The sequence below is a fragment of the Pygocentrus nattereri genome, chromosome 26 (assembly GCF_015220715.1).
Source record: "Pygocentrus nattereri isolate fPygNat1 chromosome 26, fPygNat1.pri, whole genome shotgun sequence".
Lineage (NCBI taxonomy): Eukaryota > Metazoa > Chordata > Actinopteri > Characiformes > Serrasalmidae > Pygocentrus > Pygocentrus nattereri.
In genome coordinates, this window is record NC_051236.1 from 4,831,493 (window position 1) to 4,847,996 (window position 16,504).

Here is a 16,504-nt window from a genome sequence, read left to right on the forward strand (position 1 = left end):
TCAATGCATTTGAGGCATGTAGAGGTGGTCAAGGTTATGTGGTCGGTATAGTGTAGTGGGTAACACCTCTGCCTTCTACGCTGTAGACTGGGGTTCAATCCCCACCTGGGTAAACACCCTACACTATACCAATAAGAGTCCTTGGGCAAGACTCCTCACACCACCTTCGCCTACCTGTGTAAAATGATCAAATTGTAAGTCGCTCTGGATCAGAGCGTCAGCCAAATGCCGTAAATATAAATGTAAATGCAAGACAACTTGCTGAAGTGCAGACCGAGCATCAGAACGGGGAAGAAAGGGGATTTAAGGGACTTTGAACGTGGCGTGGTTGTTGGTGCCAGACGGGCTGGTCTGAGTATTTCAGAAACTGCTGATCTGCTGGGATTTTCACGCACAACCATCTCTAGGGTTTACAGAGAACGGTCCGAAAAAGAGGAAATATCCAGTGAGCGGTCAGTTGTGTGGACGAAAATGCCTTGTTGATGTGAGAGGTCAGAGGAGAATGGGCAGACTGGTTCCAGATGATAGAAAGGCAACAGAAACTCAAATAACCAACATCTCTGAGGAACGTTCCAACCTTTACTGTACCGAATAAAGTGGTCAGAGAGTGTATATAGAGCTATTTCATGCTTAAATGGTATTCATAGTGATGTGGTTCTTCAGATTGATGGAGAATGTGTTGTATATGGTTCTATAGAGAACGTTTTTGATGTTTTACTTCTATATAGAACCAGAAAGTTCTACTGTTACAAGCTTGATGTCATAATAATGGCTGAGCCCTTTTTGGTGCTATAAAGAACCATTTTCAAAAAGGTTCTACATAGAACACATTGAAAGGTTCTTTAGGGAACCAGTTGTTCTTTTGTGGCACCCTTTGTAACACACAAAAATGTGGTTCTTCAAGCGTTCTTTAGTAAAAACAATAGTTCTATATAGAACCATGAACACCCAAAAAAAAACAACAAAAAAAAACATTTGCATCACTAAAGGGTTCTTCACTTTGATGGAGAACGTGCTGTATTTGATTCTCTATAGGACTTCTTTGAAAAGGGTTCTATATAGCACTGAAAAGGGCTCTTCTATTATGCACAAGCTTGACATCATAACAATAGAAGAACCATTTTGGTGCTATATGGATCCCTTTTCAAAAAGGTTCTACATAAAACCATGTATAGCACGTTCTCCAAAACTTTTGTGATGCAAGAACCCTTTAAGCATGCAAACGGTCCTTTGAGTGTTCATGGTTCTATTTCAAACCATTTTCTTTACTAAAATACCCTTGTAGAACCTTTTTTTCAAGGGTTCTTTCGTAAGACAGTGGTTCTGTATGGAACCGTCAACACCCAATGAACCATTAGCATGCGTAAAGGTTCTTGGCTTCATGAAATAGTTGTTCTAATTGATGGAGAATGTGTTGTATCTGGTTCTTTTAAAAAAGGGTTCTATATATCAACAAATGTGTCTTTCTAATATATACACGCTTGACATCATAAGGGTTTTATCTAGAAACATTTACAACACATTGAAATGTTCTTTAGAGAACCAATTGTGTTTTTTGCTGTAGCACCCTTTGTAACACAGCATCAAACAAATGGTTCTTTCACAATGAACAAGCAAAGCCTGTTGTGCGTGGTTTATTTAAAGAACCTTTTACAAATGGTTCTATTCTATACTCGTTTTTAAAATTCTTCAAGGGTTCTTTAGTAAAGACACTTGTTCTGTACAGAACCATGAATAGTCAAAGAACCATTTCCACGCATAAAGGGTTCTTTACATCATGAAATGGTTCTTCAAACTGATGGAGAATGTTGTACATGATTCCATATAGGAACAAAAAAGGGTTCTTCTATTATCTATAAGTATGACCTCATAACAATAGCAGAACCCCTTTTTGGTGCTATATAGAACCCTTTTCGAAAAAGGGTTCTACATAAAACACATTCTCCATCAATCTGTAGAACATTTTTCCTGTGCAAAGAACGTTCTAAAGGGTTCTTGGGTGTTCACGGTTCTATTTAAAACCATTTTCTTTCCTAAAATACCATTTTTAAACAGTTTAGACAGAGAACCCTCTCAACGGTTCCACTGTATACATTTTTTTAAATACTGTTCTTCAGTGGTTCTTCAGTAAAGACATTGGTTCTTTATGGAACCACGAACACTCACAGAACCGTTTGCAGGCTTAAAGGGTTCCTTTGCATGGTGAAGTGGCTCTGGGTGATGACCACTGTTCTATAGGGTTCTGGACGTCATAACAATAGCAGAACCCTGTTTTGGTGCTACATAGAACCACATACACCACACGTTCTCCACCAATCTGAAGAACCACCTCACCATGCGAAGAACCACTGCCTTTGCTGGAGAACCCTTGAAGAACCACCTTTGTTGTTTTTAAACATCCTCCTCGTGCGCACCTAAAGCTCTGGCGGCCCCTTTGTGCTATCACACGTGCGTGCGCGCGCGCGAGCCTAGATAGGCTACGGAGCCGTGACGACACGCGCGGCGTCGTGTTGCGGTTCAACATTAATGAAGTGCCATCTGCATCCGCGCGGCACCCGTGCACGCGCCCGCGAGCGCAACGCTATCCAGCCTCGCTGATTAAGTATTTAGCTGCGCCGCTCGCGTGGGACCGCGTGGGACTGACCGACGGACGGACCCACCGACCGACCGACCGACCGCCCCCAGCCGACTCACCCACCGCATCCTCGGAGGCAGATGCACGATGGCTCGCGCTGAGAAATAGCCACATTACCACGCGAGTTAAAACAGCACGGGACGGCGGCGCGAGACTGGACGGGGAGGGGGGGGTCTGTTTGTTGTTGTAAGGTGGTGGGGGGACAGTCATGGCGGGGGTGGGAGCGAAGGGGAAACGGACTGGGCTCCCGGGGTTCTGCTGGAAAACCTGCTACTTTCACATCCTCTTCTGGGTCGTGTCCATCTGCGGGGAGGAGAGGACCTTCATCGTGGAGGTAGGTGGAGGATGCTGAGGATGCTGAGGAGGCAGGGATAGCCGCGAGGGGGTCTGTTGTGGTCAGCTAAGACCCCTCTCATAAGAACAAAACATGCCTGGCTCGCCTTTATGAAGCTGAAGTTGGCATCTCGTTCGAATTCTCCGTTCCACCTTAAATGGTGCAGCAGTTACATTGTGGCGCCTGAGGAGCCACAATGTAACTGCTGCACCATTTAAGGTGGAACGGAGAATTCGAACGAGGTGCCAACTTCAGCCTCGTGCTTGACTGTGCAGTAAACACTCGAACCATCACCACACAGGCTGCGATGCAAAGCCACCTCAAGCATATATATATATGCCAAAATAATAATAATAATAATTATCTAATAACATCATCTAATAATATTAATATACACTCCTTTATTCCTCCTTTATTACCTAACACAGGCTACTTTCCTCCAAAACCCTTCCTTTAACCCACCCCACACTGGATCAGGCTACACAGGGAAAGGTTTGCAGCCTTTATCCAGATGTTATCAGCTCATTTATTGTTGTTTTCCTCCTAAGAACATCCGTAACACCCGTGAGATGCTTCCACTTTGTTTAGACCCAGCCTGTTTTTTTCCCTTACGGATCCAAATATAGCTTCCTCCATAATTTATGGAAATGGTAGGGATGCGTTTGAGTGGAGGGGGGCAGTGGTGACAAGCCAAGCTCCATTTAAGCATGTCTCTCAGTTTTGGAGATGGCTATGCTTTCCGAAAGCGGGTTCTCGCCAGCTGTGTTCTCCTATTACAGCGTCCAAGGACAAAGAGTGGAACCACGGGGGTTGTTTTGTCGACGTTTCCGTCACAAAGAGCGTGCCGGACCGGATAAAAGCTTTTGTGCTCCATGCTGCGTGTGAAGTTGTATGGCTTTTTGTGTCACTTCTAGCAAAAAGGGTTCTATGTGATGCCAAAAAAAGGAGGTTCTGTGATGTGGAACCACAGAAGAACGCTTTTTGGTGCTGTATAGAAGCATTTAAAGGAACATGGTATCCAAAGAAGCATATTCATCACGGTTTCCATCACAGAGAAAAAAACATTTAAGCATGCAAGAGGCTCTTTGTTGTGGTTCTGCAAAAGAACCCTGGAAGAACCCTCTTTTTAAGGTGTAGATAGGTAGATGGATAGATGTTATTGATCCTCGAGGTACGTTTGGGTGCTGTGATAACAAAAGAACATATCATGTGACAAATACACACACACACACGTCACTCTTAAAAATAGGTGCCACAAAAGGTTCTTGGAGCAATGCCATAGAACCATGTTTGGTTTCCTGAAGAACCATGTTTGAAAAGATTTGTGAGCGTCAAGAACCTTTTAAACATTTAAAGAACCATTCTATAATATAATGTCTTTTTTTACTGACTCACAGTCACATCTCATGGAGAACTAGATTGAAAGGTTCTTTAGAGAACAAAAAAAAAACTACAACCATGTTTAGAAACCTTCCGAAGGCTTTAAGAACCTTCACGTAATACAAAGGTTTTCTGCTCATCTAAGGGTTCTTCCTGTAACCTTCACATTATGTGGTTCTTCTGAAAGGTTCTCTGCTGATCTAAGGGTTCTTCTTGTAACCTTGACATTACTTGGTCCTTTAAACAATTTAAATAAGTTCTTCACACTCACATGTCATTTACAAAATGATGGGTCTCTGAAGAACCATCCAATGAAAGGTTCTTCAGGGTACCAAATGTTTGGGTTTTTTCGGTAGCAAATGCCTTTATATGCTTGACATGTAAAAAATATCAGTGTATGGTTCTACACGGGTTCTTGTAGTGGTTCTACACATGTTTTTTGGGGTACTATAGATAGAGAACCCTTTTTGTTTTAAAAAGAACCTTGTACAAAACATCAAAAAGGGTTCTGCTGTTATTACAAGACATTTTGGGGTTTTGTAGAACTATTTTACTAAAAGTGTGCACCCTTATAAAATGGTTCTTCAAAGGTTCTTTGTTAAAGGCATTGTGGTAACACTTTACTGTAGGGTGCTGTTCATAAGGCAACATGACACCTACGTGAACTTCTCATGACAACTGACATAACCCTCCATAACTGTTTATAAATGCTTGTTCCAATAAGCGTCATTCGCTATAAAGGTTACATTAGCCAATTTTGATCAAAGTCAGCTAAAGTAGCCTTTATGACAGATGACGTCTGTTGTAATAAGCATTTATAAACAGCTATGTAGGGTTATGTCAGTTGTAATGACAACCTTATGTAGGTGTCATGTAGCCTTATTTAACAGCACCCGACAGTAAAGTGTAACTGGTATTGTTTATATGTTTAATATATAGAACCATGACAACTCGGAGAACAATCTGAATGCATAAATGGTTCTTTGCATGGTAACATTGTTCTTCTCTGTGATGGAAAACCCGTGGTATCCGGTTCCACCAAAAAGGGTTCTTATGCTTTATATGAAGAACCTTGTCCAAAACACCAAAAAAGGGTTCTACCTTTAGTACAAATCAAATCATTACAAGTCATTATTGGATATTATAGATCGAGAACCCTTTATTGCTAGGAGTGTACACCCTTATAAAATGGTTCTTCAAAGGTTCTTTGGTAAAAGTGCTGTTTATATATAATATATAGATCCATGACGGCTCAGAGAACATTCTGAATGCATAAATGTTTCCTTGCATGGTCACCTTGTTCCTCTCTGCGATGGAAAACCTGTGGTATCCGGTTCTTCATTTTGTGAACTGGTTCTATATAGCACCAAAAAGGGTTCTTATGGTTTATTTGTGGAACCTTGTACAAAAGTGTTCAAGTCAAGTCATTACAAGTCATTTTTGTTTGTTAGCGATAGAGAACCCTTTGTGCTGAGAGTGTAGACCCCTATAAAATGGTTCTTCAAAGGTTCTCTGGTAAAGGCAGTGTTTATATATTTCGCATAAAGAGCTCAGAGAACAATCTGAATGCACGAATGGTTCTTTGCATGGTTAAATTGTTCTTCTCTGTGATGGAGAACCTGTGGTATATGGTTCTTCATTTTGCAAAATGGTTCTATATACCACCAATAAGGGTTCTGCTATCGCTCCAGGTCTTAGGACCTGTTTTGTTACTCTGTGAACCCCTTTTTGCTGTGCAGCGTCTGGTTTGGTGGTCAGGCTGTGTTCGTACAGGTGGGTGCTCTTTGTTCCTTTGTTTACTTGTGAGCTCACCCACTCGCGTGTAATTCACACTCGTCTCATTAGAGCCGAGAATCAGAGGTTCTGACTGCTCTTTAAGCGATCCCCCGCAGCCTGAGTGGGGCGGACGTTCTGTACGTCAGACGTGTAGCTGTAAAGGAACCGTGTAGCCCGAAGCTACAGGTTGAATTGTCAGCGCTGTAGCTCTTCGCTCTAATTCAGACGACGTTTCTCAGAGTCTTTTTCAGACCCCCACACTGTTGTTTCATTCATGAGACTAAAGCAGGTGTCCTCTCCGGTATGAGCTCGTATTAATACTGCCCCGTGTTTCAGAACAGACATTCGCTTTATTAACACACACTGACATCCACTGCCCACTTTATACCACCCTGTGCCAAAGTCAGAGACCACCTTCATTTATTTAATGTCCAGTTATTCATTTTTAGGGAAAAGTATGTAACAGAAAACAACACAGAATCGTCAACGGCTGAATCTAGGCCCAGTCCCATTTCACCCCGGCCATATCACTTAGCCCTACCCCTCTTTTGCGCCTTCACGTCTAGGGGTGGGGCGTCCCGATTCTTGTTGAGATAAGAGGGGTGGGGCGAAGTGTTGGGGCTACATGACCCTCCAAACGGAGGCTTTTCAGAGCCTCCAAACAGAGAGATATGAGAAAAAGGAGAAACCAAACCAACGAGACTAAAGAAACCCACAAATGTGAGACTCTTCTCTGTTAATAAGTCACGATAACCAGCGTATTCTCTTAGTTTAATGACGTTTCAGTGTGTTTTGGTCATTTTCTTCATAAAAAATCGCCGATGTCTCAGTAGCTAGGTAGCCAACTTTCCCGTTCCACCTTAAATAGTCCAGCAGTTCTGACATCTGAAGTGCCAGAATGTAACTGCTGCTCCATTTAAGGTGGAACGGGAAAATTCGAACGAGAAGCCGGTTCATAAGTGGTCTGATGTTGTTTTTTTTAATAAGTCGCAGCATGAAGTTTGAGTTTTACGTTACGTTTACGCCACGTCGTCTTCTGTGAGTTTATCGGCTGGTTGTGAAGCAGAAATCTGACTGTCTGACTCATGCAGACCTGGAGTTTCCCCATAATGTATGTGCATGTAAACACCCCCATAGTCTGTGTTCTGACCCCAACGAAAACCTCTGGGTCAGCGGTTACACAAAAAGAAAAGGTACCTGGTGTCTCATTCAAGTACATAGGCCACTAAGAAAAAGTGCCTTAAACTATTTATTTGTATTTAGAATTATTTTTGGATAAATATTCAATGCCTGTTTTGCTGTTGCTGTTTTGATAGATTCTGAGTAAACGATGGCGTTCAGGTCACGGCAAAGTGTTAATAAAAACAAAATGAGAACAAAGCTGGCCCACAGATCTGCTGAGATGTTTAATATGGTCCGTTCAGTGGTTGAGTTGGGCTCTACACGGAACTTAAATATGACCTTTCCTGTAAATTTGTGTACACAAAACTTAAAATATAACATGTGCTGTATCTTTTGTGCAGGGTACATTTTTCCCCAGTGTGTTAAATTCAGCAAGTAAACAGTAAATCAACAATAATAGTAATTTGACCGTCAAATGACTCTCATTCCAGTGGTGGACGAAGGACACAAGCCATGTACTTGAGTTAAAGTCGAGACCCCCAAGGTAACATATTACTCCAGTAAAAGTAGAAGTTCCTCCCTTTAGACCTCCACTTGAGTAAAAGTACTAAAGTATTTACCTTCAAATGTACTTAAGTATAAAGTAAAAGTACTAAAAGAGTAATTCTGGCTCTGATGTCCTGTTATCATTTTTATAACCAGACTGGCTTCATGAACTCATTTCAGGTGAAAGTCCTCCAGCGTCTCTCTTGGTAAACCAGTCTTTTAATAGAACGTCATTAATTAGTGACGCTGACGTCTATTAAAATGATCAGAAGCACAAAACACTGAAGGTAAACAGGTTCCATCAGGGAGAACCGAGTGGCTCTGAAATCACTTTTTACACACAAGCAAAGTTTCAGTTTCAGATTTATTTACAACTTAGTTCCAAGTTTAAGTTGAATAAAAACTGGCTTTAAACTCAGGATCACAGATGAGCTCCTTTACTATGTTGATCTGTAGGCGTCTGTTCATAAACATAAACCAGCCCAAACTCATTTACTATAAAATGAAATGGTGTTTGTAGAAATTCAGAAAAAGGCCGCGTCAGTCTCGACTGCATATGTGGACATATTTCTATATTGAGCTCTATTTACACAAAGTTAGGTTAGTTCATCATTTATGTTGAACAGACTCTCCCAAAGTTTTACGCTGCTGCGCTGACGTTGAACCGCGTGCTGCACTGGGTCGGTATGACCAACAGGTCAAAACCAGCTCTAAACAAAGTGACCACTGGGCCCTGATTGGTGCTCTGGCTTTGCGCTTCTTTCGTTTTGACATGTGACGTTTTTATACACACAGAAACCAGAAGGAACGACAGATTTCTCAAAATGTAGGAGGAAAAAGTCGGATATTAGACTCTGAAATGTAGTGGAGTGAAAGGAAAAAGTCGCCCAGAACGGAGAAACTTCAGTACAGATACACCAAAAATACTAAAGTACAGAAACTAATTACATTTACTCAGTTACTTAGTTACTGTCCACCACTGGCCATTTGCTCTCAATTTATTGTATTTTCAACACAGCAGATCAAATTCCAACCATCAGTGGCTAAAGAACATGAATACCACTCAAACAGTCTCATTATTGTTTTTAACGCTGGATTGTTTTCCTCCGTTTCTGTTTGTAATACATGCAAACTAATGACATTTTAGTGTCTCAGGTCTTATTTACATAATACTTCTTATAGCAGTCCACTAACTCAGTGATCTGACCTCTGTTTGAAATCCTCCGCCGGTCGGGCCGTTGTTTTACGACACGGAAACAACCGTATAGTTGTGCGTTCGTCTTTTTCATGCTGGCTTCTGTGTAAAGATTTGGTCCAGTACAGCCGCTGGTAGAGATGAGCAGAACCATTTTCCATGCATTTTCTATGTTATAGAAACTGTTCCAGCGCATTTTTATGTTGGCACAAGATAGCATATCATCTGTTGATGGAAGAAAGCTTCATATCTCTGTTTTTCAGTTTTTGGTATAATTTGAAAACGCCTGTTGCTCTTTTCATTGAGTGTAAATTTCATCATGAATGGACCCAAAGAAATGGCCCAAAATGACTTGGAAAAAATTCTGGTTCCATTGACTCGCATTGAACGTAGAGCAGGTTTTTTCCTTCTCCTGTAAAGTCACCATTTTGGAAATACGAGGTTTCCTTCCGACAACAGCGATATGTTTTCTCACATTTCTCATTAGTTCCCAATAGAATTTCCAACTTAAGAGTTCCTAAAAGTCGGTCTCACTGTGGAAAAGTACAATAGCTTTTAGATGCTTTAAGTGACTGTAGGCATTAATACAAAACCAGTTTTGCTGCAGGTGCATAAAGTGGTTCTGTTATGATGCTGCTGCTCTACAGCTTTGAACAGACTGTAGATGATTCTGAGGATGCGAAGCTCTAATCAAATTAACATGCCTCGCGTTTGAAAAATGCTGACCAAATCTCCAGGCGGGTCAAGGAATTACTGTAAATAGACAAATATAGTATATGATTAAAAGTAAATACATTTTTGCTGTTAAAATATTAAGTTAAACATCGTCTACTGTCTACAGCATTTCAGTCTATGTTTTTTTAAGTCATTATTGTGTAAAACAATAGCAGATGTTGATATGACAAGCATGAAGAAATGTCCAGAGAGAAAGGCCCAGTCCCATTTCTTCTTTTTTCCCCTTACCCCTTGTTTTCGTGTCACCTTGTCCCTTGTTACTGAGCTACAGGGTAGTGGTTGAGATCTTCTCTCTGAAATGAGACCCTCAAATAAACAGAGCATCACTTCATTAACAGCTACCAGCGCCGCTCTGTGGGCGACCCTGCCCGTCTGCAGGGACAGCAGAGGAGGGGAAAGTTCAGCTCCTCACTGCTGGGCTTTAGTTACATTTAGGGCATCATAAGCCTTCAAAGAGGGGGGCAATTATTTATTATCACCCCCCCTCCCCAATTCTTCAGTGATATGAAGCTGAAGTCAGATATTCTCCAGATTCTTGTACAAATTTTCCTGTTCCACCTTAAAAGGAGCAGCAGGTACATTGTGGCACCATTATTTAAGGTGGAACGGGAAATTTAGCTGGCTACTGAAACATCAACAAACTACTAGTGATTTTTTATGCTTGTTATGAAGAATTGGACCATTAAAAGGACATTAAACTAAGATAATGCAGTGCTTGTCATAATTTTTTAACAGAAAATTCTCACATTTGTGGGTTTCTTTGGTCTCTTGTGCTCCGTCTTGCTGTTTGGCTCTTTTTCTCACATCTCTCTGTTTGAAGTCTCGGAGAAACCTCCGTTTGGAGGGTCATGTAGCCCCAACACCTCGCCCTCCCCCTCTATCTCAACAAGAATCGGGACGCCCCACCCCTAGATGTGAACGCTCAAAATGGAGGGGTAGGGCTAAGTGGCAGGGGTGAGGAGTGAAATGGGATTGGGCCTAAATCTGAACTGTGTTAGTGGTGGAGAACCTCTCATTTGTGTGCCTGCTCGTTCACAGTGAAGGTATGAGATAAGCTATGTGATTAGCTATGAGGATGGTGACATCTGGAGTATCAGTTATGACTTCAATGCCGTAACACATCTGGCAAACCTGAGAGTGCCGTCTGCTGAACTACTGTGTTTACATAATGCTCATGATCTGACTAGTAAAGATGAAGATGGTGATTGTGAGGGTGTGATCATCAGGAAATGGGCCCTTTAAGACTAAATGGCTTCTTTGTTGGATCTGCAGCCTCTTATAAGGCCTGTTATTCAGTACCTGGACTGACCGGTGGATTCTGGCTCAGAGCGGTTGGGTGTGAAACGCTCTGTTCTAGAGAAACTTACTGAGTCAGAACTGTTTACAGTGGTGGTGATAGGAACCAGACGTCCACCACTAGAAGCTCCCTCACAGAAAGGTTTTACATGTTGTTTTCTGGTAGTTTTGAGACAAGATTTTGGCCTAACAGTCTTTTAAGTTCATCAAATACACACATCAGCCATAACATTGAAACTACCTCCTTGTTTCTGTGCTCATTGTCCATCTTATCAGCTCTGCTGACCGTACAGGAGCACTTTGTACTTCTACAGTTACAGACTGTAGTCCATCTGTTTCTCTGATACTCTGTTACCCTGTTCTTCAGTGGTCAGGACCCCCATGGACCCTCACAGGGCAGGTGCTGTTTGGGTGGTGGATTATTCTCAGCACTGCAGTAACACTGACGTGGTGGTGTTGGTGTGTTAGTGTGAGTGGACACAGTGTGTAAAAACTCCAGCAGTACTGGTGTGTCTGATCCATCAAAATAATCTAGCTACTTAGCCCGGCAGCTAACATTAGCTACCATTACTGATGTACAAAAGATCAAACAGAACTAAAGTGTGATAGACTGTGAGTTGTGAATGCCATGAGAGCGCCCCCTGCTGTTGATCACAGTGTCACCGCTCTCCAGTTTCAGTCTCCATTTCCCAAACGCTTCAGCCGAGCGCGCTAACATTACTCCTCCTATAAACAGACGCACGTTCAGCTCCGCCTCCTCATTATTCACCACCATCACTGTAATATTTCATCATCCACATTAACACAGGAAGGTGGTCAGAGGGGCGGTGGAGTTCGAGTCGGCAGCGTCTGAGATGTTTAAAACGCAGAGTTAGAAAAGAAAAACATCTCCCAGTGAAAGCCACGTTTTACAGTAAAGATAAACAGTGCTCATTATGCTGGTAGTGAACTACGCCGCCTGACTCAGCCGCCTCAAAACCAGAGAAACGGACCTTAAGCAAAAGTCAGGACCCTGCTGGGGTTCATCCTAAAGTTAGGGCAGGATTTAGGAGGTTTAGTCTAGTCAGGATGTTTGTGTGATGCTGTTTTCAAATCTGGAGTTAATGATGAGATTATGTGATAAATTCAGGCGTCATGGAGACCAAACAGATCAGGTTTCAGACTTTCGAAGTTTCTGTAATACGCTCCCTAGTTTACATTTGTAATGTGTGTTCCAGTCGCATAGCCTTACTCAAATGGACTGAACCACTAAAACTCAGTGGTCACATCCAAAAGGCCACTTCATTCACTATTACTTTATTTACTTATTTATTTCAGAAGACATGAGTGTTCAGCGACGGATCTATCAGACATACACTGCTCCATGCTATTTTGCTCACTGCCTGAAGGAGTTGCTGGAATGACTCAACACGATGCTCTGTACTCGACTGACAGCCACATTCCTTAAAACACTGTGACATCCATTTCAGTCGATGACTGACGTGGTGCTCATCAGTTCCTCTTGCCCACAGATAGTATTTCTGATTGGAAATGTCTGCGGATGTTTTTATTGTAGTATGATAATTAACTAACCTTTTATCATAGTTTGTTGGTTAGTGTAGTGGGTAATACCTCTGCCTTCCATGCTGTACACTGGGGTTCAATCCCCACCTGGGTAAGCGCCCTACACTATACCAATAAGAGTCCTTGGGTAAAACTCCTAACACCACCTTCACCCACCTGTGTAAAAAATGAGCACGTTGTAAGTCACTCTGGATAAGAGCATCAGCCAAATGCTGTGTGTGTGTGTGTGTGTGTGTGTGTGTGTGTGTGTGTGTGTGTGTGTGTGTGTGTATACACTATGTGTAAATTTCACAAAGAATTGACTGAAAGAAATTGCCCCAAATTACCTGGACAAACTTACAGTAAGAGTAAAGCAGGTTTTTTCCTTCTCCTGTATAGTTACCACATATATATATATTTCTGTAAATATTATGACTCTTTCTCTCAAAAATATTATGACTTTATTATCAAATTAATACAACTTTTTTATTGAAATAATACTTTTTATCGAAATTTTATGACTTTATTCTCTAATTTTTTATGTTTGTTAACAGTGGCCCTAAAACGCCGCCGTAGTAGAGGAACTGAACTTTATTTTCACTTAGAAAATCAACAACAACAGGGCTGCACAAAGTTGTGCGTAGGGCTGTGTGTAACCGAGTCATTTCTGGGTGGGGTTTGTTCTCAGTTTATAGTATTTTCAACACAACAGACCACATGCCAACCATCAGCTGCTAAACTACATTAAAACCAGATACACAGTCTTTACAATAAGAGTGTTTTTATTCATTCTTCTTTTTAAATGCTGATTTCTTTAATTCCTTTGTAGATTTTTGTAGATGATCCCTACACAAATAGGAGCTTAATTGAATTAGATATAAAGGGGAGATTCGAGATGGGTCTATAGTTTGATAGTTCACAGGGATCAAGGTTCGCTTTCTTCATCAGAGGTCTAATTACTGCATGTTTAAGAGTGTTTGGGATGTATCCAAGGCTAAGAGAGGAGTTTATTATTGACAGAATGGGCTTGGTTATTTCTGGTAAGATTTCTTTGAGTAGAACTGTAGGGATCGGGTCCAAAATACAGGTAGATGATTTTGCAGAGAAACTATTTTAACTAGTTCGTTTTCTTGATAGCAGCAAGAGGGAAAGGGAAGGTTTACAAGACAGCAGTGCGTCCTGCTATGATGTTTGGTTCGGAGACTGTGGCTCTGTCTAAAAGACAGGAGGCTGAGCTGGAGGTGGCGGAGATGAAGATGCTGAGATTTTCGTTGGGAGTGACAAGGATGGACAAGATTAGAAATGAGCAGATCAGAGGGACAGTGAAGGTGGAGCAGTTTGGAGATAAAGCCAGAGAGGTCAGGTTGAGATGGTTTGGACATGTGTTGAGGAGGAATAGTGGATATATTGGGCAAAGAATGTTGGAGGTGGAGCTGCCGGGTAGAAGGAGAAGAGGTAGACCTCAGAGAAGGTTTATGGATGTAGTGAAGGTGGACATGGAGATGGTTGGTGTGAAAGTAGAGGAGGCAGATGATCCGCTGTGGCGACCCCTAAAGGGCGCAGCCGAAAGAAGAAGAAGATTTTCTTGAAGTAAGGTAAACGATTCCAGCCTCTCTGCAGTGACTGTAATATTCTCAGGATCTAGATTAAAACCAGATCCACAGTCTTTACAATAAGAGTGTTTTTATTCATGCTGATTTCTTTAATTCCTCTTTTTGGTTGACCTCCTTGTGAACTGAAGGGATTAGTAAAACCTGTTCTCTCAACTAATAACTGATCCATCGTCTGTGTCAGAGCCCACAGAGATGCCCAAACCCTCAGCACTGTGTCACTCAGAGTTAGAGACACGCCGTCTCCCAGAGAAGCGGGACGGCCGTCTCCCTCTGACAGTTTAATTTTAGCCGAGAGCAGATGAGCCCCAACAGTTTGTCGGATTTGAGCGTGAAAGATCAGCAGTTGTTCCCTATTAATGTATGTGGTGTGGATTTGGACGCCTGAGCGTCTCGGTGCGGGTTTCAGTCCACTTTTCACCCTGTCTTCTTTCTGGATGAAGTTCCTGATGAGGTTTGATTGTGGACAGCACATCCAGTTCTGTCGTTCTGTGAAGTTGTTTTGGTTTCATAAATCATGACCTCATCCATGTGGCTGAAATGTGTTCTGTTTCCATGGAAATGTGAGCTGTTTTTCTTTCATGTCTTTGTAGAATCGACTACACAACTACAAATATGTTATTAATAGTTGGGGTGATGTAGATTATATAAGTACGCTGGCGCTGACATCTTAGATGCATTAATTGGAGATTTCATAATAATAACAACCCAAAAAGCACGATGACAGCTGACAGATACATTTCATTTACTGAAAGCTTCAAATGGCACGTAACCAAAGGCAAAATACACTTACAAACAAGGTACTTTTGAGTCTGAATGTAAAAATGTTATGATGAAAAACGTGTTTCTTGCTCTGAATTCATCAGTGAATAGAGAATTCAGTTCAATTCAATTCAGATTTATTTGTATAGCACTTTTACAACATCATGTGCTGTCACAAAGAACTTTTACACGATTCTGGGTCCAAGCCATTCCAAAAAAACATGTACTCAGCTCATTTTATTAAGTAAACTTAAATAAAGTTCAAGTATATTAATTAACATATTAGCACAAGGCGCCATATCAGTCACTCTATATTTCAGTTGTATCAAGAAACATGTTGAATGTGAATTTTGAATGCAATCAAATCTTCACAGCAGTGATCCAACATCTAGTGTAAAGCCTTTCCAGAAGAGTAGAGGCTGCAACTGCTGCACTAACTCACTAATAATACCCTGTATTTCCAAAGATGGGGGAATAGCTAAGTAGAGCACTGCTTTTTGTAGCTAACTACAGATTTTTGTATCTAGTAGCTGTAGCGTCTACAAATTTGTGTGTAGCCACAGCGAAAGTTTTCACCACAATTTCGCTACAGGCTTCAGGTGATCCGCTTACACTTAAACGTACTTTTTGGTGATATACTTTTTGGATATTTGTAGCTTTTCAGTTCCTCATGATTAAATATAAACTTGTTCACACTATCAGTTGGGCTTGTTTGGTGTGTCAAGTGGAGATCCACAAACATTCTGATAATCATGCTTAGAAAGTAGCTACTTTTCAAAAAGTAGCTAAAAAGTAGCCACTACTTTTCAAATAGTAGCTAAAAAGTAGCCACTACTTTTCAAATAGTAGGTAAAAAGTAGCCACTACTTTTCAAAAAGTAGCTAAAAAGTAGCCACTACTTTTCAAAAAGTAGCTAAAAAGTAGCTAAAAAGTAGCCACTACTTTTCAAATAGTAGCTAAAAAGTAGTCACCACTTTTCAAATAGTAGCTAAAAAGTAGCCGCTACTTTTCAAATAGTAGCTAAAAAGTAGTCACCACTTTTCAAATAGTAGGTAAAAAGTAGTCACTACTTTTCAAATAGTAACTAAAAAGTAGCCACTACTTTTCAAATAGTAGGTAAAAAGTAGCCACTACTTTTCAAATAGTAACTAAAAAGTAGCCACTACTTTTCAAAAAGTAGCTCAAAAGTAGCCACTACTTTTTCTAGAAAAGTAGCTAAAAAGTAGCCACTACTTTTCAAATAGTAGCTAAAAAGTAGTCACCACTTTTCAAATAGTAACTAAAAAGTAGCCACTACTTTTCAAAAAAGTAGCTAAAAAGTAGCCATTACTTTTCAAATAGTAGCTAAAAAGTAGCCACTACTTTTCAAATAGTAGCTAAAAAGTAGCCACTGCTTTTCAAATAGTAGGTACAAAGTAGCCACTACTTTTCAAATAGTAGGTAAAAAGTAGCCACTACTTTTCAAAAAGTAGCTAAAAAGTAGCCACTACTTTTTCTGGAAAAGTAGCTAAAAAGTAGCCACTACTTTTCAAATAGTAGCTAAAAAGTAGAGAATACTTTTCAAAAAGTAG

The 16,504-nt window shown here is 41.0% G+C and overlaps 1 protein-coding gene across 1 annotated transcript in view; it reads left to right on the plus strand.

Annotated features, from left to right (window-relative positions):
• The first annotated feature begins 2,843 nt into the window (after window positions 1–2,843).
• Window positions 2,844–16,504, plus strand: part of mmp24 (matrix metallopeptidase 24) — an 82,266-nt gene continuing 68,605 nt past the window's right edge. Inside the window, exon 1 of the mRNA XM_017684401.2 lies at window positions 2,844–2,969. Coding sequence (XP_017539890.1) covers window positions 2,844–2,969 — 126 coding nt within the window. The remainder of the gene's footprint in view (window positions 2,970–16,504) is intronic.